Source organism: Centruroides vittatus, unplaced genomic scaffold (genome assembly GCF_030686945.1).
Source record: "Centruroides vittatus isolate TY-2023 unplaced genomic scaffold, ASM3068694v2 contig_628, whole genome shotgun sequence".
Classification (NCBI taxonomy): domain Eukaryota; kingdom Metazoa; phylum Arthropoda; class Arachnida; order Scorpiones; family Buthidae; genus Centruroides; species Centruroides vittatus.
In genome coordinates, this window is record NW_027122385.1 from 4,813,439 (window position 1) to 4,839,138 (window position 25,700).

At 27.2% G+C, this 25,700-nt stretch overlaps 1 protein-coding gene across 2 annotated transcripts in view; it reads right to left on the reverse strand.

Annotated features, from left to right (window-relative positions):
- Positions 1-25,700, reverse strand: part of drosha (ribonuclease 3 drosha) — a 56,740-nt gene that overhangs the window by 23,911 nt on the left and 7,129 nt on the right. The window contains exons 2-13 of one of the 2 annotated variants that reach the window (XM_067275585.1): positions 25,293-25,338; positions 24,596-24,956; positions 23,708-23,801; positions 21,505-21,954; positions 19,399-19,585; positions 19,179-19,332; positions 13,555-13,688; positions 4,815-4,982; positions 4,439-4,745; positions 4,055-4,349; positions 2,677-2,805; positions 730-808 (exon numbers count right to left, since the gene is read on the reverse strand). In XM_067275585.1, coding sequence (XP_067131686.1) covers positions 730-808; positions 2,677-2,805; positions 4,055-4,349; positions 4,439-4,745; positions 4,815-4,982; positions 13,555-13,688; positions 19,179-19,332; positions 19,399-19,585; positions 21,505-21,954; positions 23,708-23,801; positions 24,596-24,929 — 2,331 coding nt within the window. In that variant the 5' untranslated portion in view covers positions 24,930-24,956; positions 25,293-25,338. The remainder of the gene's footprint in view (positions 1-729; positions 809-2,676; positions 2,806-4,054; positions 4,350-4,438; positions 4,746-4,814; positions 4,983-13,554; positions 13,689-19,178; positions 19,333-19,398; positions 19,586-21,504; positions 21,955-23,707; positions 23,802-24,595; positions 24,957-25,292; positions 25,339-25,700) is intronic. The other variant, XM_067275584.1, reaches the window with a different exon arrangement.

Genomic DNA, 25,700 nt, shown 5'->3' on the forward strand with positions numbered 1-25,700 from the left:
GTAATTAAATATAGAACTTTTAAACTGTTATATCAATGTATTAAAATTTACCAAAACAATTTGATATAATAAAAGTAAACTATTAAAAGAAACATTAAATTAATATTTTAATAAAATATATTTATTCTTAAAATTATAATATATATCAAATAAAATCTGAAATATTTACTAATAGTACTGTACTTTATCAAAAATAAAGTAAATTATAGTCTGAAAATGACAATCAATAGGCAATTCAGTATGATTCCTTAATTTACTATTATAAAATATATTAATTATTATTAAAGTATATCTTATTACTGACTAGCTGTAAAATTAATTAATGGTCAAGATAATTTAGCATTACAACATACATGAAGAAACTTTTAATGATTGAGTAATTAAGATTGCTTTAATAATATGTAAAAAAAAAAAAAAAGGTTGCAAAGCAATTATAATTGTAAAAAAATGACTGAGAAAATAATTCAAGATCAATAATTCCAAAAAACAGAAAAGAAATACACTCTATTTTTAAGAAAATCTTTTTATTAGTTTTTATAGAGAAAGAAATTTACTTTTACATATTTTTTCCTTGCAAAAATTTTCACTCTCTTTTTTAATATCAACATATGTTATATAATTTCAAACAAAAATTTTATCATAAGATAAACCGATTAATTGATGATTATGAAAGAAGATCTACATGATCATTTTTCTTTGAAACATTATCATTTATAAATTCACACTTACTTGAATTATGTCACACATAATGCCTGTCCTATAAAAACCTTTGCTACTGACAACAACAGTAACATCCCGTTTTAAATTGCTAAAATATAAAATTTAAAGATGTAGATTATTTTAATTATTATATTTTATCTTTAAATTAAACCTAATTTCTAAATAATGATATAATCTAAATATTTCTAATGAAATATTTTTATAGTTTTCAATAAATTACTAAAAAATTTGAATTTTTCAGAAATTAAATGTAAATTTAAATAATTCAGTGAAATGTAAAATTTGCTCATCACATCTTATTTAAAGAATTCAAAAAATTCAATGTTTAAAAATATATTTTAAACTTTCAAAATAGTTTCATAACAATGAAAATATGCACACACACAAACATATCTTTCGTTGGAACCACTGCAAAAGCTAGCAAAAACTAATCAACAAAATAAAAGCTTTAGTTCCAGCAAGTCTAGAGCTTTTATCCTCCTTATCTATGGTTACTCTACAAAAAAAAATGTCTAAATATGTATATTTTCATTTAATAGAGCTGTTTTGTCACATTTAAAACATGTTTTTAATTTTTCCCTTTTTTGAACTTTTTACATTTAAACTATATCACAAAAAAAATCTATCATACAATTTAACACTAACATAAGAACAGTTATCAATAGTAATGATAATACAGTAACACAATAACAAAACTCAATTTTGAAATAAGATTTTTAAAGAGAAACATGAAAAATTCATCAGTACAAACTTCAATTGATAATTAATAAACAACTTATAAATATTGCTTATCAATTTTTAATAATTTTCATGTAAATATTGTTAGCTAGAGAATTGCACTATTTACATAGAAATCTATATTATATTGCATGATATATTTCAAGCTAAAGTAATAATTTCTATCATTAACTTATTAATTTTTTGTTGTATATAAAATTAATTGATTCCATAAACTAGGGCTATGGTTTAGATAGACTAAGTCCCCCAAATTCCAACTCATAAAATTTTAGATTCCAATTCCTGCCTCTAAATAATAATTTAAAATATACTTTCATTATATTAACCCAGAATGGCATTTCATCACTACTTATTGAATCAAGTGAATCATCAGGCATTCCTATCTAAACTGCAAGCACTTATCTTTTTCAGTTTTTCATTATTACCACTATCACCATCATCTTCACCACACATTGATACACACAATGTTTTCCATCTGGGATAATGTTATAGTAAAGAATTCAAAAACATTAAATTTAACCAAAGTCTTCTTAACTATTTTATAAAGGTCATTTGACAATAAAAATTTAAAACTAGAATGTATTTGAATATAAATTTCTGGAAAGAAAATTAATAGTAATTAACATTGTGCAAAGAAAGATCATGAAGTAAAGGAATCATAAAATAAGATCAGGTTTACAGAATGTAAGATAGGAGGTTAATGCTCCAATTAGGAATTTACTATTAACATAGTGTGTATATTAGATGTGGGGCTGATGATATAATATATCATCTAATATACACACTATGGGATATCTAAAATTAATAACTTATTAACAGTTTTATAAAGTTTTGTTTTCCATCATTAGACAAAATCACTGTAGATGCCAGAAACCTGTTCAAGCAGGAATGATATTTTGGACCTGTCTGACACCAGTTTACACAGATTTTAACTTATTACTTTGTACAAAAAGTAATAAGTCAAAATCTTTAAAAAATTAGTTTTAAAAATATTCAAATCATATCAGCCAGAATTTAAACTTAATCATGTTTTAATAAAATTTAATAATTATCTCTATTTAATAATAGTAACAGCATAAATAACAATGAATTATTTAAATTTTGATATTAATTAAAATTAAATCATCCTAAATTAAGTAAATATATTTGAAAACAAAAATATAAGTCTATTCATATTATTGATAAATAGCAAAAATTTTTAAATTAAAAACAAAATACCTTTTCATTCTCATTTCTTGTAATTTAATTTCCTTCTGAAGCAATTTATGTCTATCAGCATAGAACACTTTTGGTTTATTAGCTAATAAATGACGAAACTTTACATAATCTCTCCAAGCTTTTTGGTAACTGTAACAGATAATAAACAATAGGTAATATTCATAAAAATTATAAAAACAAAACTTCTAAATCATTTTTAACCAATTTTTTTTCATATATTTTAATTATAAAACAATTAATATAAACATTTGTAATGTAAAATGAATAGATGAATTGGACATATATTAAATATTTAATATATTTTCTTAATCAAATTATATTATATTATAGTAATTACATAGATTTGATTTAAGTATAAAGACTGATTATTATTGGTATTCTTTCTTGTATGAAATCTTATTAGCTAAAAGAGTTTAACATACATTTGTACAAATATATATATGTTTTAAAATATAAGGAATAAGGCAAAATAATTATTATCAAGCTACCTTATGTTTAAAGGGTAACTAATGAAAACTTTAAAATAGTTTAAATATGTTTAAACTATTTTAAAGTATTCATTAGTTACCCAGTCTTGTCATAACATAACATAATAATAAATGTTACATTGATAAAACATATTATTATTAAAATTTGTTAAAGTATTAAAATATTGTACAAGAAAGAATCATTAAAAAAAGAATTAAAGAACATTATATGATTGCAAAAAAATAAAAATTTAGTTAATCAAAACACAGGATGTAAATTTGATAATTGTTGTAGTGATGTCATATATATATCACACACTTGCAACAAATACACATAATCTGCAGTAAACAGTTTCAATTTGTCATGTGTTGGTAATGGATGATAATGTTAACGAATTGTATAGATATTGTAAGAGTTTTGTATGTATGTTTAAAATGATTTTATTTTTAGAATTTTATAATGCATTAAAGTATAGTTGTAATTTTATTATAGAATTATAGTAGCAATCACAAGTGTATCGGGTGTTCATGGGTAATTGTAACGTCAGAGAGTTTTTCCTCTAAGACTATTGCTATAAACATCTTGTGAGTGAGTATGTTTTGTATATTTATTTTTGTGTTACTTATATTTTACTGAAATAATTTGTACATTTGTTGTTGTAGAACTGAAGAGGGCTTAAAATTGTTAGTAAACCAAAATGCATTTTGATAATTTATAGTATAGAATATTGCTAAATAAAAGGTATTTTTATTGACTCCAGTTCAATTTTTCATACTAAGACAGTGGCCATTGAAGTGTGTTATGACAAGACTGTCATATTAAACATAGTTAAACTATTTTAAACTGTATATGTTTTAATGATCTAAAATTAAAACCTAGATTTTGTTAAATAAGCCCACTTTAAAATTACCTTGGATTTCCAGCATAACTTAACTGAGGTGGTCTTATACCAAAATGAACAATTTCAGGATATATTCCTTTTTCTGGTTCACACTGTTCACGATCAAGCTGATCAACCCTTAACGAACATGGTTTCATGCCTGGATAGGTAACTATCATGCCACGTACTTCATCAGCATAGTCTTGCCATTTATGCTGACAAAGATCCATTAATGCTGGAAGTTTTTCATCTTTTACCAAAGCATAATTACTATTTAAAAGGTATTGTAATACAACATTCATAGAAAGTAACTCTTTGCCATTATCTATAAAATTAAATCAGTGTAAATAAACAACTACAGTATTTGATTTTAATTAATTTTGAAATAAAAAGTTTTAAAATATTTTTATTTACCTTCTAATGAACGTGCAAATCTTGGCATGAAATGAACACGTGGGCAACCATTAGGATCTCCATGAGCTTTCCAATCCAAATCAACCAATTCAAGAATTTCATAAAATAAATATTTAGTAAAAAGTTCTAGTCCTTCAATTGTAAAATTATCTGGAAATTTTTCTTCTATATATAATATAGTATATTCTATATTAAATCGAATTACTTTACATGTAGGCAATTTTTTCAAAGACGAATGAGAAAACATAGAAAAGCCTTCAAATATATATTCATGTCCATCATGTTTGATAATTGTTGGACACTTTGTCTATGTAAAAATATTTTAAATAAGTCTTTATAATATTACAGTTTATCTATTGCAGGATTTTGTACTTACCAGAAAATTGGTATGAGGAGACATTGTGATTCTATAATGATATAGTCTATCAGCATTATTGCTGTTTGGGTCACATGATGGTAAATGTTCTTCTCCTGGATATATACCATGACGAATTCCTGAGCGACGAGCTTTGGCACTACATCTACAAACTGGTCCATCATTCATCTAAAATATGACATAAACTGAATAAGTAAATATATTCAAACATAGTAGTTCATTGCACTTATTTTCTCTTATATGAATTCATATTGATGTCAAGAATAAAAAATATAAAAGTAATAAGTGATCTTAAATAATTTGTCTTCATTTTAATAAATTTTTCTGGATGTTCAATACTTACAACTACAATTTATTAAAGTTTTCTGTTTTTTATTTGAAACTAGCGATCCCGGCCACGCGTTGCTGTGGCTCAAAATGTATGTATTATAAACATATAACACTTCCCTAAAAAATTCCTTCTTAGTGTACATTCTCTTAATGTACCCTATTAAAACACAATCAAAAACACAAAAAACCGCATCTAAAATAGTATAATAGAAGCCTAGTTCTTCACAGTAACCTTAATCCTATCCCTCTTCCCCACAAGGGGAAAATCAAAAAATCCCTTTTTAGTGTATATTCTGTTGATGATCTGCTTTAGTTCATCCAAATAATGCATCACAGAAAAGCAAACTTAGGGCGTTGTACTTGCAAAATTAGCGCCATCTGTTGGACATAAAATCCTTAATCCTGTCCCTCTTCCCCCAAGGGGGAATTTTGACATCTAAATTATTTAAAAACATGCCCATATTCAAATGGAACATTGTGTGAAAATTTCAAAGCAATTGGTGAAGAACTTTCGGAGATTAGCTATTAAGAACAAACAAAGTTACATTTTTATTTATATAAATTAATATAATAATTTCAAATAAAAAGAATATATTTTATTAAAATAAATTACAAATAAAAACTACCAATTTAATAAACATATTTGATTTTGTTCTTGATGCTTTTTATTTTTTTTTATAACTTTTAAAAAATTCTTTTTAGGTATACTCATTTAATAAGAACCTAATCTACACAATTTTAACAGGACAGATTTTAATCAGAAGACAACTTTATTCTTATTTATTTCTATTACAATTATGCATTTCAGACCTGAAAACCTAGCTGATACCTCTTCAGGCTAAAAAAAAAAACAGTTATATCAATGTTGTTATAATCATATTGTTATAATCATATAACAATATAAATTTTCATAATTTTTTGAACTTACTTATTCTTATATTTAGACAGAATTCTAATTTTATTTTTTTAACATAGTTTGTTGCATTTCTCTCTCAAAAACCTAAATTAATTACATATAAATGTATATTACAATTAGTTGAAAAATTTTTTGGTAAAAGTTTTAAATTTAACCAAAAAGTTTTTCAGCTAATTTTTTTTGGCTAAAATTAGGATTTGTATGTTTATATTTGTAGATAGTCAAATCCCCATCAATCAGACAAAATACTGTGGAATTTCTGTAAGATTATTTCATCCAAATCTGTCTTAAGATCCATTTTTTTTTACAAATTTTTAATCCATTTTTGACTATTGTTTGCCTGTCTGTCAATGACTCCATTGCTCCATCCCTCAAAGTAAGGCTAATAAAGACATTCAAAAAATATACTTTCTTCTAACTCAGCAACCTTCCCTATACCAATAATTCCACAGTTGCACGAACACAACTCGGATTACCTGACCTTATAAAACAAAATATTTTGATCGTTTATTATATTTCAAATTTTATAACAGTATAATACATAGCTATTGACTTTGTCTTAGAATTCCCAATATGAGAACCCATAATAATTCTTGTCTATATACTCCACATTATCTATTTCCCACAGATCATTCTTTTATCGTGTAGCTGATAACTCAAGACCTACAGAACACACATTGCATCATGATTATACCTCCTTTAAAAGTATAAGCAAATGTATTTTATATAATATTTAATAATTAACTTATTTATTTGATCAATTTTAATCAATATTATTTGTGCTTTAATTTTTATCTTTATGTAATTTTTAATTCTACCAAATGCATTTCATTTATATATTCCTAGTTGTATGTATTTATAGGATGTCGTCATTTTAAATATAAAATATATATAAATTCATGTAAACATATATTTTGATTATTTTTTATAACAAAATTCTTATTGCCATATTTTTAACTTTGGTTTCGATTATATTTTGCTTTATAATGAGGGTATAATTGTTAAGAGGGAGTGAAAATCCACTGTCTATAAACATTTCCATTCAATTGTAAAATAAATTAATAAATAAATAAATTATTAAAATGTTATTTATGTTCCAATTTTTATATTATTCTGGTCTTCCAAACTTATTTATAATTTTATTCTACCATTAGTGATTTGTAATCTGATGTTAGAATAGAACTTGTTAAATATATTGAAAAACATTTGTTTCATTAAAAACTTGCACTAAAAAAAAAGTATCTTTTGTTTTTTATTGCAACTTATATTTACTCAGTTATTTGTTACTGTGTTGTATGGATAATATATATAATTATTATTATTGATATACTCAGATTGTGAAAGCAATTTTTTAATGATATAATTACTGATTCCTTATTTTAAATAATGCTCAAATTAATTTAGTTATGAATCATTTAACTTCATAACTGTAAATTAATTTATGAGTATTTCCTATTGAATTTGTTCCCAATGTTTTATAACAAACATTTTGTTAACAACAAACAATAAATAAATAAATCAAAAATGAGTAATGAGGAAAAATACACATATTTCTGCAAAATTAATAAAAATAATTTTCTCTATTAAAAAATTCTCTGGAAAAGAAGAAATATTCAAAAACAAATTAAAAGAATGTCTTCATAATTTATTCTCTTTGCACACATTAAGAACATAACAAAATCAAACAGCAAAGCTGGCCTTTATTTTGAGATTTCTCCATTTCACTATGTAAAACTTGTTAAAATTACTCTTTTTGAAATGGCACAATGAAAAATACAATTTTTACCATTTTAACACTTTAATAAATTTTAATTTTTAGAATATATAAAGTTCCTTTTACCAACTTTTTATATTTTACACAGTTTAATAGTATTTTATTATACTTCCTTCTTTTATAATTTACAGAATACACAAGTTTCCTTATATCAACTTTTTATTTTTTATTGTTTTAATAGAATTTTATCATGCTCAGGCCCAGAAGCGCTATTTCCCCTTTGAAAAAGTGAGAAAAGTGAGTTGAAATACAGAAAAAAGTGAATAAAAAGTGAGTGCAATAGTGACAAAACAAAGTGAAAACACAGAAGGAAAACTCAGCAAAATAGCGGTAAAAATTGTTATTTTCTTTTTATTCTGTTATGGTTAAACACATTTTAAAAATTTCTGTATATACTGTAATATAGTAGCCACTCGTTATATCGCGTTTTTTTGGTCCCCCAAATTTTAAAAGCATTTGAGTCAATTAATTTTAATTACCAATTGCCACTGAATTTCTATTTGCAACGAAATACGAGAAAGAGCTAAATATGCAGAACAGGTGGTTAGATCGATTGTCATTTGTTTCCTTTTAATATAAAACTTGTTTATTTATTAGTTTTAAGTACAGTCTCCTCATTTACAAGTTTCTGTGAATTCGAAATTTCATACCTTTATGTGAATTAACGGTATTGCGTCAATTCACATAAAGGTGTGAAATTTCGAATTCACCACATAATGTGTAAGGAAAAGATCTCTCTAATTCTGAACGAAAACTTTAAAATTTTTATACAGTAGTAACTTTATTTTGCTTTTTAGAGAATTTTTACTCTAATTTTATAAGTTTTGATGTTCTATTATATATTCAATATTTATTTTTTTAAATTTTCAATTACAGCATTTATAATTTTTATTGAAAAATATAAACTACACGAATTTCTAATAAGCGATTTATATAGTACTGTATAATAAAATCGCAATTGATGTTTTGTTTTTATATCGACAGTATTTGTCTTTCAATGTCATTGTTAAAGAAACAATAATGCTAAATGGGCGTTCATGGTTTCGATGTTTACGTAAACGTCAATTAATTCGATATAACCTACGAATAAAATTCAGAATTGAAAAACTAAGCTTATTTTATATCAGAAACACTTGCTGATGAAAGAATAGCGATTCCATAGCATGTATAATCTGTTCAGTAAAAGCCCAGAATTTTTATTACTCGGTTATATCGCGTTTTTTTCTGTCTCCCGATAACCAGTGGCTTCTGTATTTCAAGTAAACCATGAATACTTGAAAAGTCTTTGGCTTCTGTAAATAATCAGTCATGAAAGATGATGTTCTTTTATTAAGATTATTCTGCATGTTATCAGCTTCCTTCTTTTTCGCTTCCTCTTGCTTTTGAACACTTAACACTAATAAGCATCACACGTGCTGCTTGTACTTCATTCATGTTCTTGCTGTTAATAGCCTTTTCCAGTTTTTTTTTTTTTTGTTTGCTGCTTCTAACTTGGACTGTCGCATGTATTTCATTTTCTTCTACATTTTTCTGGTTTAAACTCAGTTGCAGTTCCATAATCTTCATGTTACGAACAACTTTCTTTTGTTGTTCTTCAAAACATTTCTGTGCTCTTTTTTCCGTTTCTCTTATTCTTTTAACTTCTTTTCATTTTCCAATCGTTCTTGATAATTTCTATGCACCGAGGAAGCTAACTTCAGTCGTCCTTTGTAATAGGTACAAGATATGGGCTTTGGTCATACATACATGTTCAGTCCCTCTTTAACAATCAAAAGCGAATTAAGCATTCTTTCCAACACTGATGCTCTATCAGGAGAAAGTGCCCGGCATAAAATTGATCCTCTCTTTCATGGGAACGGGATTTTCGATGCTGATTTCACTAATTTGGCTATTCTCGGATATTTATCATTATCAGAAACTGTTTATTTTTTAATGCTTCGAGATATGTAAATATTGATTTCAAAATAAAATAATAAATCTGAAATAAATATACAGTACTCCAAATAATATAAGTAAAATAATATTTTATTAATGATTTCATAAATAAAAAGGAACTTTTTCCTGCAGATGAAAAAACCGTTGCAAAGTTGTTAACCTTTGGGAAGCGTGTGAAAATCTTTCTCACAAGCAATTACGTGTTGTACTTTTTACAACACTTCGAATATTTTAATTTATTTGGTAAATTTTATATGTAAATATGAGTTTACATTTTCGTTTACTTTTTTAATCTCTCAATTAATGCACAATTATAATCTGCATAAGAGAAGATTAAAAAATGGATATTTCACAAGCAAAGTAATCACACATTTTATGAAAATAACACTTACTATATGGAATAATTATACTTGTAGTCAATTTAAACATACATTTATGGGAAGATGTAGATGTGATTTAACGTTAACAATATGCTATGAAATCATTAAAGTAATTTTATTAAACTCAAGTTTATGAAATTATTTAAAGATAAATCAAGTAAAAAAATATTTTTGTAAACGACAACTCCATAACCCGATTGTTAATTAAAACCAAATAATCTGCCAAATTATTGGGCTATAACCAGGATAACTAAATGGTCAGGAACGAAATCTTTTTTAGTGGTAGAAGGTTACACTACTATCTCGTGTTAATTTTAATAATTATATATTTTGAATTTAAAAGCGGCAGCAGTGTTGTCAGCTTGAGAGATTAATCCCTCTGCGTAATGTGTTTTCCCCTGCAAAAGGACTTTAGTGATTTTCTTAGAAAACAGCCAAAACCGCAGGGATGCTTAAAATACTTATTTTTAAACTCTGTAGAAGGAAATGCAATTCGGATAAGGTAGATTTTGGCGAATAATGAAAATATAGCATGAGTACATAACTTTACTCAACACTGGCTTCTGAATTTGTAATGAGAGGGATTTTTTAAGTGCATAAAAGATTTTTTTAAATACGTTCAATAAATTTTTGTTTCCTATAACCTAACGACACTGAGCGGGCAGTTGCAATTTTGAGTCTGCTCAGGGCTGCGTATTTTCTTCTAAAAAATTCTATTCCGATAGTCCGATAATTCGGCAATTCGTTTGGCTTTAAAATTATTTTTGGTTTGTCCCACATCTTAATTAAGCACGTGAAAATGACCAAAAAAGTGAGAAAAGTGAGAAAATGACCTGAAAAGTGAGAAAAGTGAGGATACTTCAGAAAAGTGAGTACAAGTGAGAAAAGTGAGCGACTCCGAGGCCTGCATGCTCCTCTTTTATAATGTACAAGTATTTATAGTACTGTACATTAAATCCAGCTGCCACTATTATAACCACAATATACATGTAACTTCTGCCATCCAGATTGATGTAAAATAAAAAGGACCAATGAGGGACATATAGTCCAAAATGCATATCCTCCATAATTAATGAAGCATGTTTATCTATCTTTATTGTATGTTCCTGTGTAATTCATTCTCTCAAGCAAATTTATGCTTACTCTTAAAAATTTTTTACCAATTAATATATTTTTACATTATGCCACCACCAAAGAATAATTCTAACAAGCTTTATATAGTGAAATGGAAAAGTGTTAAAATAAAGGTCAGCTCTGACATTTGACTTTGTTGTGTTCTTGAAGTGTGTTAGCGTTTGTCGGTTTTTAAAACCCTGTTTTTTAAAGAAATTTATATAATTTGAAAACTGGTGTTTCCCTAAAAACCGGTTTTTGAGCCTAGACTTAAACATATAAATTAATTAATTATATGATTAAAAACATCAACATTTTGACACAAAATCGTCTCTGACATAAAACAAGAATATTGCTAAATACTAAGTTTCATAAAACTAACTACAAAAACAAAAAAAAAACCCCTATGCCTAAAAAGCATCCAATTCTCCTTACAATACAGATAAATCTTTCAATGACTGAAAAACAATAGAAAGATTTGTACACTTAAAAGAATGTGTTGTTTTAGCTTTGAATGACATTGGCGCTTCTTACATGTGGAATGAAGCAGAGTATTGTAAAATTGTAGAGTTCCTTAAAGTTTAAGAACCAATACATTTAGTAGCTGATGCCTTAGGACAACAAAGTTTGCTTCTTGTCGTCCTATTTATTAACAAGTAGAGGTATATTTGAATTTCTGTTATGTGAATTGAAAAATTTTGAAATTAGTTTCTCCAAGTTATTACATGCTGTAGAAATACAAATTCAAGAGAGAAGGCAAATGGGATTAGTAACACTTCTTTATTTACAAAATCCACAGAACGTTTGGACAAAGTCATCTAGCGTATTTCTTCCAACTAGCTGCAAAATCTGATATCATTAAGTTATCTGGAAAAATATTATCAAGATTATATCCAAATTATTCTATAGAAGATGACTGCAATGATGAAAAAGTGACAAAGAAGAAAATCAAGCCATAGCTTTAAAAAATGCTATGAAAAAATCAATACATAAATATAGTATCTCCAAGAACCTGAAGTGACTTCGTCTAGCCCTAAGACACTAAAAAAGAAGTTTTTAGTATTAGAGGGTACAAACAGAAGAACTAAAAATTTATATTTATTATTTAATGCTTTAAACACAATTAAACCCAGTTCAGTAGCAAGTGAAACAGTTTTTTTTCTATTTCTGGAAATTTTCTATACAAAATAAGGACACTGTTAGCAATAAATCTATAGATGCTCGTTGCTTTCTGAAATCGTATTTTCTTAGGAAAAATACAAAATAAAATAATAATTTGTAGGCATTCATTATTATTCCTTTTTCTTTATGGTTTTCTATGGAGTAAATTTTATAGTTTAATGTGATAATCTAGCATTTTCTTTTTTTTTCTTTTTAGTTTTGTGTAGACATTGGTCATTTTATTTTGTTATATTTTTGAAATTTTATAAATATTAAATAAATTTAAAAGTTTTAAAATAAGTTGTAGACATTCCTTATTTCCATTTTTTGGGGGAGGGAAAATTCAAAAACCAGTTAAAACTGGTTTTGTAGAAAAGTTGAGATTTGAAAACTGGTTTTTTTTAAAGTCGGTTTTTGTATAAACCCTAAGATGTGTGGAAAAAAAATTAGGAAGACAATCTTAATTTGTTTTAGTGTGTTTCTGCTACTCTAGTAAACTTTCCAATAGTAAGTTTGTCATGGACATTTTACTAATTGATATATTTGTAACATATGAATGCACCAAGTAAATCAAAGTGAACTTTTGACTTTTATTATTTGCATATTTAAAACTTATAACTATAAATTAACTATACATAGATGTATAAATACAAAAAAGAATTAGTGCTTTTTGCCATTCTCAAGCCAGTATAAGAAAAACAGGTGAGAATAACAATTTCGTTCTGAAGGTTGATGCATAATGTTCATTACTGTTTTAATTTGCAGTCCTTAACAACTTGTCTCTTTTGACACTGACAAGTGAAATAGGAGATTGGCTGAATCTGTCATTGATGTTCACTGTTACTTTAATTTTGTTACCCATGTGCATTAGCTGTTTAGAATAGTTTAAACTTTTAAATCTAAATTTTAAAACTGAGATGATGTATATATCATTTTATCTAACTGTATATACAGATGATTTCTATATATATTTAGAGTAAAGTTATAAGCTTGAATATACAAATAAATCAAATAATTATATGATTGATCTATCTTTAAATTCTGCTAAATTTAAAAAACAGCTCTTCAGAAAAGTGAATAATTTGTCAAATATCTTTCTATTTAAATAATCAATTAAACATTTGTTCTTACTTCTCCTGGATCATTATACCATAATTCTTCATGCAACCTATCTGGATGTTTTTTCTTTCTTTCCAATTCTTCTAGAGAAGTATCCTCTTCTTCACTTTCTGTATCTTCATCTGAACTAGATTCACTATCAATCTCTATATAATTAAAGAGAAAAAAATCATTAAAAGAATCAAATATCATGATAATACTTTTCAATTAATAGTTACATACACTGACAAAAATGTTATTCACCAAGAAAGAGATGTTAGAATCAAACAAAACTTTATTAGTGCAAATGTAATGATGATAGTAATAAGTGATTATAATATCATAGGGAAGGGACACTTTCCTATGGAACAGTAATACAATTTAAAGGAACCTTTAGTAGCTAGTAAGTCTCTTGCCTAGACCCATGTGACAATATGGTTAGGCTTGAAGACATAGTCACTGTATGCTATCCTGCAACAGATTTGCTCACGAATGTTATAACTGTCACATTCAAAGATGGCCAAATTATACACCCCAAATGGCCTCACAAATTCACAATGAGTAATTAATCTAGAGACTGAGCAAGCCAAGGACATGTGTGAATATGACAGACATTGTCAATAAACCTTACATGTGTGAAGCCAAGCATTCTTTCTGGAAAATGGTTGTTTGCAGCCCTAACATGAAAGGCAACATGAGAGTGTAGGATTTCCCAAATGTTCCATGGTGGTATCCATGTCCCTTGCAACACTACTAGAAGTGACTATTTGTATAAGAAGGTGCTCCAATTTGCACACCAGCAATAAGGACAGTGTGCTATTCAACAGTAAAAATAAGATCTAAACCCTCACTAGTGATCCTCTGCACTCTAACACAGTGGTCATTCATTCTCAAACAGAACAAAGAAAAAATAATACTCTGCCAGTCCAGCAGTCCATGCTTATTGCACAATCAGACATCTCTCGTAGTAGTCTGTCTGGAGCATTCAGAGTCTGCTTGTACATATGCCACCCCATATATAATGTTGCTAACACCACCTCAGTCAAATCAGAATAGCCCAGATGGCAGAAAATTTAGCAAAATGGCATTCTGCTTTCCCAGCTCATGATGTGACCTTTCTTTCTAAACTGTCAGCAGTGCATAATGTCTTTGGCTGTATTATAAAGAAATGACTGGCATTCAAAGACTCTCAATAGATACACTGAAAATTCTGAACGCAGTGAGTTTCTATAAGCATTTGATAAGATAAGCTTTTTTGGGGTAGTGATTTTTTGACACTCTTGTAGCTTTATGTAACATGCAAATGAACCATAACTATAATCATTTACATACCTGTCTGAGACATAAATGTAAGTTATGCCAAGTTTTGCAGTAATCAAACATTCCTATCTGAGTGCATAACTTTTTGTCAATAAGTATATTATTAAATAAAGATTTGAACTATAAATTTTTATCAATAGCTTTAAATAATAACTAAATTGTTGAAATTTATCCTGTAGGTTATTTTAAGCTATATTGAAATTAATTAAGAAAAATCTGAAAAATGTTAAAAAATTTCCAACCATTTTGCCAGTTTTAAATTTTTTTGCCACTTCAAATTATTTATTGCCACCAGTTTTACTTAGTAATTAATGCAGATGCTGGTAGCCTTATCAGTTTGGCATCTGGAAAGCAAAAGTAACATGTAAGCTGTCGCTTAGAAGTATGAATAATTTTTTAATGAATAATTCCAAATAACACATTTGATCACAATGCTTAACCCGTGAAGTGTTGTGGAAAAAAAAATTCATGGGTCATTCAGGATTGTTTCAACTGGGTTTTTTAAAAAGGACATAATACTATTTCACAACATTTGTGTGATAGTAAGCTTAATATATGACATTCAAAATTTAATTTAGTCATCATCAGACTCAAACACTTTCAGTTGTACACTAGACACACATTACAGTGGTATGTTCTTTGCAAATGAAGCAATGACAAATGTGACACTTCATCTTCAATTTTGTCTCCAAGTACAATAGCTGCATCGTTTGGTCCTTCATCTTCTTCTCGAAGCTATCTTACCTCTTCTTCCAGTCCCAACATTTGTCTAATATTTCTTTTTATTTGTTGTGGAAGGCCTGGCTGATGATTGGGTTCTATCAAATAATTACAGCATAGTTCTTTTGCTAATTCTTTAAGATAGTTCTGCCTAAGTATGTTGAACCCTTCTTTCTGATGTTTGTAAATAATAAAGCTGTTTAACCCAATAGCATTCAAAAGGGTAAAAAACAAGGTAAGCAGTCAACTGGTTCTTGCTACCAAGTATCTTGCCACTTACTCGTCAACTACATCAACTTCCCCTTTTGTTATAAAATGTAAGAATAAATGGCTTTTTAGCATTTCGTGATTCTGGATCAATTTCATCAGTGCTATGCATTGTAGAAAAGAGTGGAACAACTTTATCTTTTGGAGGGCTGTAGGCTACTAAAGTCATTCTGTCTCTAAAAGCAAATATACTTGAGTGTACTGAAGAAGTTTTGTGTTTGTAAACTCAGGAAGAATCTCTCTCTTGTTTTTCCATGAGGTTCCAACTAATATCAACTTATGATCTTTTAGAAGGCATTTGGCTAACAGTATAGAAGCGTACTAATCAGTGGTCACATTCCTTCCAATATCACTTATTGGCTGAACAAGTCTAGATGCTACAGCTAGTCTTGAATTTTCTAATCTAAAAGAGCCCTCTGGCTGCTGCCCCACATACACTTCCAGGTTCAGTATAAAAAGTCTTTGCACAAGTCATGGCAAATATCTTAATACCATACTTTGCTGGTTTATTTTTTATGTATTGCCTAAAACTGCAATTACCTATGAATGATTCAAGCATCTCATCAATTGTGAGGAATTCATTAACAGCAAAGTTAGCTTTAACTTTTCCACAATGTTAGACCACACATCATGTATTGGAACAAGCTTGTTGAAGTTTTGTCACTGTATCCTAGTTTCAGCATCATCAAATCATTAAACCTTACAGATCTAATCAGAAACTTGAACCTTCATATATTCATGCAGTTATGAAAGAATTCTACCCCAGTTCCATCATTTGACCACAAATCATATAAGTTCAGTTGCAAAGGTCTAAGAATTCATGCCATGTAGAAAAGACCAAAAAAGCTTCCATTTCACTCATTTGACATATTACACGCATCTCATTCCTGGGTATAGTTTAAACCAGAGGTCACCAAACTTTTTTCATTCTTATCATTATAAATGGCAAATGATAATTATTCAGTATACAGATGAAGGGTTTGAAATGTTTCCAGATAGCATCACACTCAATATGCTTGTGATTCATTATCTTATGAGTTGAACAAATAATGATTTGAATTTCAAATGTCAGATCAATTCAGGTACATATTCAATGATTATTACATATATTCTCAAAAGCACTTAACACACTATTTCCAAGAAACACATTCAACATTTTTTATATAACTTTAGGTTAATCACAAGAAATATAATAATTTGAAAACATTGGACTCTATATCACTGTCTAGTTAATAAATTTTTAAAATTTTTAAGTTAAAATGCTAATCTGAATATTTCAGGTAACTATTTGACTTTATACAGTTTTGCAGTTTCAATGGGAAACACCAAAATATATAATCATTTATCATGCAGTGAGTGTTTATTATTCTAACAATTTTGGTCTTTTTAATTGACTTCTTCAGGAGATATTTGAATTTTACAACTTAAGAAGAACAAATCCACTTATTTCACAATAGTTTGCAATGTTCCAATTTGGAAACAAGAAAAATTTTAAAAATGCACGTTCCAGATTTTTACATGTTGAGTAGAATATCGTGATACATGATAAAAAACAAACCAAACTACACAAAAACACAAAAATATAATTTATACATTACAGTATAAACAAAGCAGAAAAATTCTAATTTATATTTTATAAACTTTATGCCAGTGCTTGCATCTCCATACTGGCAAATTAATCATAAACTAGTAACCTAAACATATCCATCCTACCATATCCTCTTAATTAGGTTTTTAACAAGTAAAAAAAAACCTAAAATGCAAGCTAATTAAGAGCTTTAACCTGTCAGCTGTGCATCTCGATAATCTGAAACAACACTGCTGTTGCATAGACATTTTGTGGTTTTTAAAGTGGTTTTTCAATTTGCAATATCTTGCTTAAAAATTGTTGTAGATATGCTCTGTTTTTGGTTTTCTATCACACTTTACGATTGTTAACTTCAAAATATGTGTTTAAAAAAATTAATAAAATTTAAGATTTTAAAATATTTTTTAAAAAATTGTTTTTTTATAAATATTCCATTAATTTGTTATATACATTACTTAGATATGTCTATTTTCTGTCAAATAAAAAAAACTGCAGCTTTCTAAATCGACGAAGAGAAATAATACGGCCTATAGAGTATAACGCTGATCAGCGTGGGGGGTCGTGGCCTTTCTAAATCTAGGTCAATACACTTTTATTATTGATGATGTGTATTTGATTCTATTTATATGTTATTTACACTATTGTACTAATAGTAGGCTATAATAAGCGATTATTACTTTATTATATTAACAACTATACATGTATTTCTTATGTATTACGAAAGTACCATGATAACCGGAAGTACTTTGTTTTTTGAAAGATTTATGGCTGAATGGTTTAAAAAACATGCTTATTTGTTAAATAGGATAAATATACATAAAAATTTATTAAATTCAAGCTAAAAATAGATAAGAATAATGATTTATAATTGTTTGTTTATGTTTGTAGCTGACAATGTAGCTCCGAGTTGGTATAACTTTTTCCAAGAAAGTTCCCATCCCACAAACCCAAGTCAATGCTTATTGGTTAAAGGATAGTCATTTAGCTATAATATACCAATTAGAGTCCAACAGGCATGCTAACTAGGATTTTATTGTCAAATGAACAAAAAAAGGGTCTCCCATAGACTCAACATGGAAAGGAGGAGTTTTGTTAGTAAATTTAAAAATATGGGTGGTAACAAATATCTTATTCGTTGAAACAGACTTAGTCTTTGTAGGTAAAAGCTTAAATCTTTTTGCTTAAATCGCCACCAACTAGTTAATTACGAAAAAAATTGACACTTACTCCAACTGGAGTACTGCTCAACAGTTTAACGAAAACCAGTTACTCCAATGGGAATACTGCGCAAACAACTGGTTAATCATCATTCTATCAACTCTAACAAATGTTGAAAAATGAGCATTGATTCTTTTCAAAACACTGTATCTCAATAAAATGTATGTTTGGAGCAACGCATAAATGTATTTATTTATTTTTAAATATATACAAATAAAATAAAACATAGTGAAATAACTGGATGAAAATTTGGAATTTGTCATTAGATTGTATGACTGTTGATTTTTCATAAAACATGCTTAATACATTAATACAAAGCATCAATTTTTACATCTCTTCAACTTTGTGTTAATAGGATTTGACTGTACATTAAAAATTTTTACAGATAATAATGTAAAAAAATGTGTGATAAGTACAAAATTTTATTTATTTATAGTGGACTATATAAAAATGTATTTAGATAAATATGTAAAAACTAGAAGTGTAAATAAATGTTTTATAAATATTGTTATACAATAGGCAAATATAAAAATATCCACATTACTTGGTGGTTTAGGAAGTTTTAAGCAAATTTTTCTTGGTGGTGGTTCATAAGTAACCTTCAGTGATTTAACTCTTGAACTTCTTTCCACTAACTCATGTCTAAAGCGATCTTGTAATGCTTTTAATTTTGCTGTACCTTCAGTTATTTTTACATCCTATGAAGAAAATAATAATGAAATTAAAATATTTAAATAGAGCCAATAACATGCAATATTTTTTACCTTGCTATTTTTTTGATAATAAAGTTCTGCAGGAGAACTCCGAATCCAAGCATTACTCTCTGGTTTAAGCGAATCATCTTGAATACTATCATCATCATAAGAATCATCAGAACTCTCATCATCAGTAGAAACAGATTCAATTCTATGTTTTTTGGAATGATGAATTTTATAACATTCTTTACTTTTGCTAAAATAATTAAATATTTGTTACCATTTTATTTCATTTTTATTAATTCAATAAAACATTAATTGAAATTATAAAAACCATTTCTTTAATTTAAAACATTCTACAAAATAAGAAATTACTGTATATTTAATTTTAGTCAAATAACTAAAATACATATTACAATATTTTAATTTAAAAATTTAAAAATTATTTTAAATTAGTAAAAACCATAAATCAGAATTTTTTCAATTGTACATATTAATCAATAAAAAAAAAATGTATTAAATTCTATAGATGATGAAAATCATTCTTGTAAGTTAAAAATAGCTAATAATTCCTGTCACTTTAGTTATTTTAAATTCTATAAAATTCCATAAGAACTGAATTGAATATATATTAAATATATTTTAACTGAACTGAATATATATTAAATATATTTTATCTACACTTTATATCTTTATATGTACAGTAGACTCCCGTACAATGCGCTCCCATAAAACGCAAATTCGTTCTGATTTTTTGTTTAGAAAAGCGAATGTATACACTTACCTGTTGTTTATATATAAATAGTGAAGCTGATAGTTTAAAGAAGTAGCAGTTTATAAAAAAATAATAATACATACTCATTTAAAGATATAAGAGGAAAATAATTTTATTCAACTTAAAATAAAATTATGCACTTCACTGTTTAACATTTATTCACTATTGGAAGTATCAACAAATAAGTTCCAATGATGCCGTTTTGTTAATATTGGTTGTACAGTACAGACTTATTGACAACTGTTACAATTTACAGACTCCTGAATTTGCATAAATTGATCTGTCCTGTATAACGCGATTTCCTACAACGTGGAACCCCCGCATCATACGAGAGTCTACTGTATATATAGAAATCATTTACAAATTATCAATGAATATTAACTATAATAATGACAAATAAACAATAAGATAATTGTTATTGACATATTTTGCAGTTTTTTTTCTTATGGATAATTACTTGAATAATTAGTTACCATCATTTTAAACTTTTCAAGTTAGTTCTGAAAATTAAATCATTTTTAACTTTATGACTGTCCACACTCTGAGCCACAGACCAGCCATTGTCATTTGGGAGCTCAGACTCTGACAATGGCCAATGGAGTACAGACATCAATTTGTCACTTAGAGGACAAGTTCAAGTCTTGGTCATAAACCTCAAAAATATTTCATAGGCACTCTGTCTTAAATATGTCAAGTCCCATCCTTCATCACCCAGCCACTTCACCTTTGGTCAGATGGGCCAGACAAGAAAGAAGGCCTTCTTAGTGTCCACAGTGCACAAAGAGATAAAATACAAATAACTATGATCTGATTTTAAAATTATTAAGAGATACTTTGGTATTTGTATAATCAAAATAAAAGAATTCCCATTTAATTTTACAGAATGTAAAATTTTTTTTCAATATCTTCTTAATATATTTGGTCAAATTCAAAATAGCTTGAAAATATAATAGCCTTATCACAATCATAAACTAATTACAATAGGCAAATTTAAATTAAATCTATTTCCAAATTATAAGTTATCTTCAAAATTATATATCATATCATTTTTTATTATAACTTTAAATAAACATAGAATTCTATCTTTTCTCTAATCACACAATAAATATATTTTTTTAAAGATTAAAAAAATAATTATTTACAATAAATTTTTACTTAAAAAATATTTAACTTTAAAAATATAAGAATTATTCAATTTATTAGTTGAAGATTCAGCAGAGTTATAAATTTATTCAGAGCATTTTATGTAATGAAACTTATTGAAATAAATCTCAAAATAATTTTTATTAAATTGTCTTGTATACTGCTAAATAAACTGTATGTTTATATTTTATTGCAATATCTTTATATTTTCTAATTTCTATACTTTAATTCGTAAACAAATTCAATTATAGAAATACCTGCTACTTTTCTCTTTAATTCTACTTCTGGATCTGTAAGATTCACACATTCTATAACTTCTATGATCAGAATGATCTCGCTTCTTATCTCTGCTTCTATCCCTTTCTTTATATCTTCCACTTTGTCTATCCCTACTTCTACTTCTTGTTTTATATTTATCTACACTTCTACTTTGATGCCTTCTTTCTCTACTTCGATATCTTTCACTTGTACCTCTATCTTTACTCTCAGACAAATTTTCATGTTTATCAAGAGCTTTATTTGGAGTTTGCTGCACATTATCTTTTGGACTTTTCTTTTCTTTATTTACATGATCTAATTTATGCTGTTCTATTTTTGTATTTTCTTGTTTTGTTTTATCATTTAATGGTGGAAACCAGCTATCTGCATCTTTCCATTTATCTGGATATTTATTAACTGTAGGCACAGCAACATTAGGAGGATATGCACTATAAAAGAAAGGGGGGAAAAATATATCAATATATGCTATATATATATATATACACACATAGAGTAAACTACTTGTTCTAATCACTTTTAAACTTGCCTAAACTGATAACATTAAGTAGAGTAAGTAAATAAAAATACAATTAGAGGAAATTATGGTGTCATTGATTAACAGTAAAAGGACATGTTAAAACAATTTTAAAATTTATAATGAATATTTGATAATTATAATTATGATTAATTACATATAATTCCTTAGTGTTTGTCTGATACCAACTTTAACAACAGCTAGCGTAATCCCAGCAATTTGAATTATTGTATTGTGATCAAATGATGATTAAAACAATTAACACTTAATTAAATCACTCATTAAAACTGATGATAATAGCTAATAATGATTGCCCTGTTATTAGCCACATGTCAAGGCTAACATACTTTTTATGCTCTTTTCTGTGCTATATAACCACAGAAAATATAACAATAATCAAATTATGATATAATATGCAAAATTTTAAAAACTATCCTTTAAATTTATTATTTCATTTTAAAAATTAGTTTAAATTACACAGAAAAATATCAGTATGCAAATTTGTTTTTAATAATTCGCCAGAAAGACAAAAACTCAAGCACTCAAGTGACAGTTACTGTATACCACAAATGTGCATGTGCTTTATTATGGGAATTATCATGTCTTGAGAGAAACTGTAATGGTTTTTCATATTTATATATTGTAATTTTTTCCATTTAATTCATTATTGATATCATATTTATTTATATAGTATTTTTATGTACAATATATGCAATTTCGATTAATACTTTTTTAAATGTTAAAGAATATTTTCACTTAAGAGGATGATTTGTTTTTACTTTCATGTTTGTTTATTCAATGATCAAAAGATTATTGAGATTCTAGCCATTTACAAAGCCATTATAATTATATTGATAGTAAAATAGATCTTATGAGAGATTGACCAGGGCCTTTTCTATACTTATATCATGATGAGTTGCTAAATCAAGGGTCTCTATAAAGCCAGTATACTGTATACATTTGGCTAAGATTCACAGAATAACCTAAACATTTGTTAAAATTCTTTTTGAAAAAATAAATCCATTACTTTTTTTGTAAATCTTCATCCAATGGCAATAATTACGATTAATTTTTTGAAGACAAAGTCCTTCCCAAAAAGAGGAACCACCATTTATTAACTTTGTGTTCCAGACATTACACTTTTGGCAACTGACTTTTCTTTTTAGGCTACTGGCTGCCAAACAGTCCTTTAAAAACACAAGCATATATCCAATTAAAAATATAATTGGAATATAATATAAAATCCATTACTATTTAAAATATACTGTATTTTTTTCAATTCTAAGATGTCATTGTCTTAGAATCAATGGCATTCCTGTCATTTTTGGAAGATTATAACAAGTTCAAATAAAATTTAATGTTTTCCAAGTCTTATATTTGAAAGATACTAGTTTTTGATGCCAAATTATCAAGATCTGAAGAGATTAATAATCTCATTAATAACTAAAATGCTTATTCTTATTCAATTAAGTACAAGAGAGTTCCTAATAATGCATGCCTGAGTACTCTCCAAGATTTTTTCATAACTATCGTTACATTTCATAGAATTAATAAATAAATTATATAAACAAAATTAATGCAATAAAAAACAAAGCACATCAAAAACAAATCAATATAATAGTCATCAGTCATAACCATGAAAATCAATTATAATAAAATATATTTACCCAGCTGTCTTCCTGATGACAGATGGTGATGGTGAGGGTGAAGGAGATGGATATCTTGAATAATTATCTAAATGAGCATTTCCAGCTCCCACAACTGCAAAAAAATTTAAAATTTATTAATGAAATTTTTAATTATAGTATTTATATTGATTAGAATCAAGATGTAACCTTATTTCCTAAAATAATATATGATGAAGTCAAAAAGTTTCTATTTGTGGCATTGTATTCACACTGTGTGTGATCTGCACATTGGTATTGTAATGTAATAGTAATTAAAGATATGAAAATTGCTTTGAAGTACAATTGTCATAGGTGGTAGAAGTAATTGTTAATTTTTTGGTTATAGATTCCACACCAGGTACCATACCTGTCCAAGTGAAACCATAGTTTAATGATGGTGCAATAGATTCCAAATCCATCCAAAGAAGACCAAAGGGCACTTACAGAGTTTTTGTTGGCTGAAGGCTTCACCCATGCAGAGATTCATCAATGGATAATCACAATTTACAGATGTTTGTGTGTGGCATCTATGTAATGACCCTGTGCCCTCATTTTTGACGCACAAATATTTCTGTAAATTGCAATAATCTATCGGTGAATCTCTGCACAGCTGAAATCTTCATCTGACAGAAATTGTATCTGTTTAGAATCTGTTTGAAATCAGTAACCAAACAAAAATTTAACAATCACCACCAACACCAACAACAGTACTTCAAAGTAATTATCATATTCTATAGTTAATGTTATACCACAATACCCATGTAAGATTACACAGGGAGTGAACATGATGTCCTAAACCAGAAATTTTTGACGAAAATAGTCTTTTATGAGACATTAAAATCATAACTAATAAAAGAACAAACTAAAGTAAAAAAATTGAAAATTTACCTGGAATAGAATTGACATTAGAATAATTATATGGTTGTTGATAAGGCCAACAAGAAGGAGAATTTGCATCATAATTTATATTACTGTTTTGCCAATATGGCTGATTATTAGAAATAGGAGATATCATTCTTGAATTCATTGATCTACTTGGTATGTTAGTCTGCACAGAAGGTGCAGGTATTGGAACTGGAAATTGATGACAAGCAACATTCCAATTATGTGGGGAACCATACATAATAGGAGCATAATTTCTGGTACTTGGACAAGACTCCATTGGTCTCACTAATGGCATTCTGGAATTTTGATGACATGATCCTTGAGGTCTGTATGCCATTAAATTTTTATTTAAATTTTAAAATAACTGTAATATATTAAAAACAGGATTAATTAGTTGTCACCAAAATATATTTTATTACTGTTCTATAATTGTTAATAATAATTCTAAAAAAAAAGCGTGTTTTCAAATTTAAAATATTTGAATTCAAACTAAAATTTAAATCACTACATTAAAGTAAGAAAATTATGTTCAACTCCAATATAAGTTTGTTGATAATGCAGAAACCCTGAAGCAGGACTCAAAAGAAGCCCAAAAACATTTGTTAATGCTTGAAACTGAACTTATGAGGTTTTGAGAGGTGTGTTAAACATTTTAATAATTAACTTTATTTCAAATAATTTCAGTTGCATTTAGTCTTACTTGTATAATAATTATACATTCCCTGTTCTTAGTGATCTGTAAATATCTAAACAGAATAAAATATTTGATTGGCTTGACAGTTTTATGGTTTTCAATTAAAAATTTAATGTTATGCTATTATGAAAGTTTAGCTCAATATATTAGATTTTTAATGGCATTTAAAGCTATTCAAATATCATATTGCAACATAAAATTAAACCTGAACAAAACTTCACAGGATCTTCATACTTTTCCTTTTCACATCACTAAAATAAAATCAAATAATGAAGTCAGCCTTTACCTTAAAGCTCTAACCTACCTCACTATGTAAAATTATCTAAAATACTATGTTATTTTTCTAATTTAAAAAATAAACTATAGTGTTTTCCAGAATAAGAATGCAGCTGATGTTCATTGAATGTACTTTAC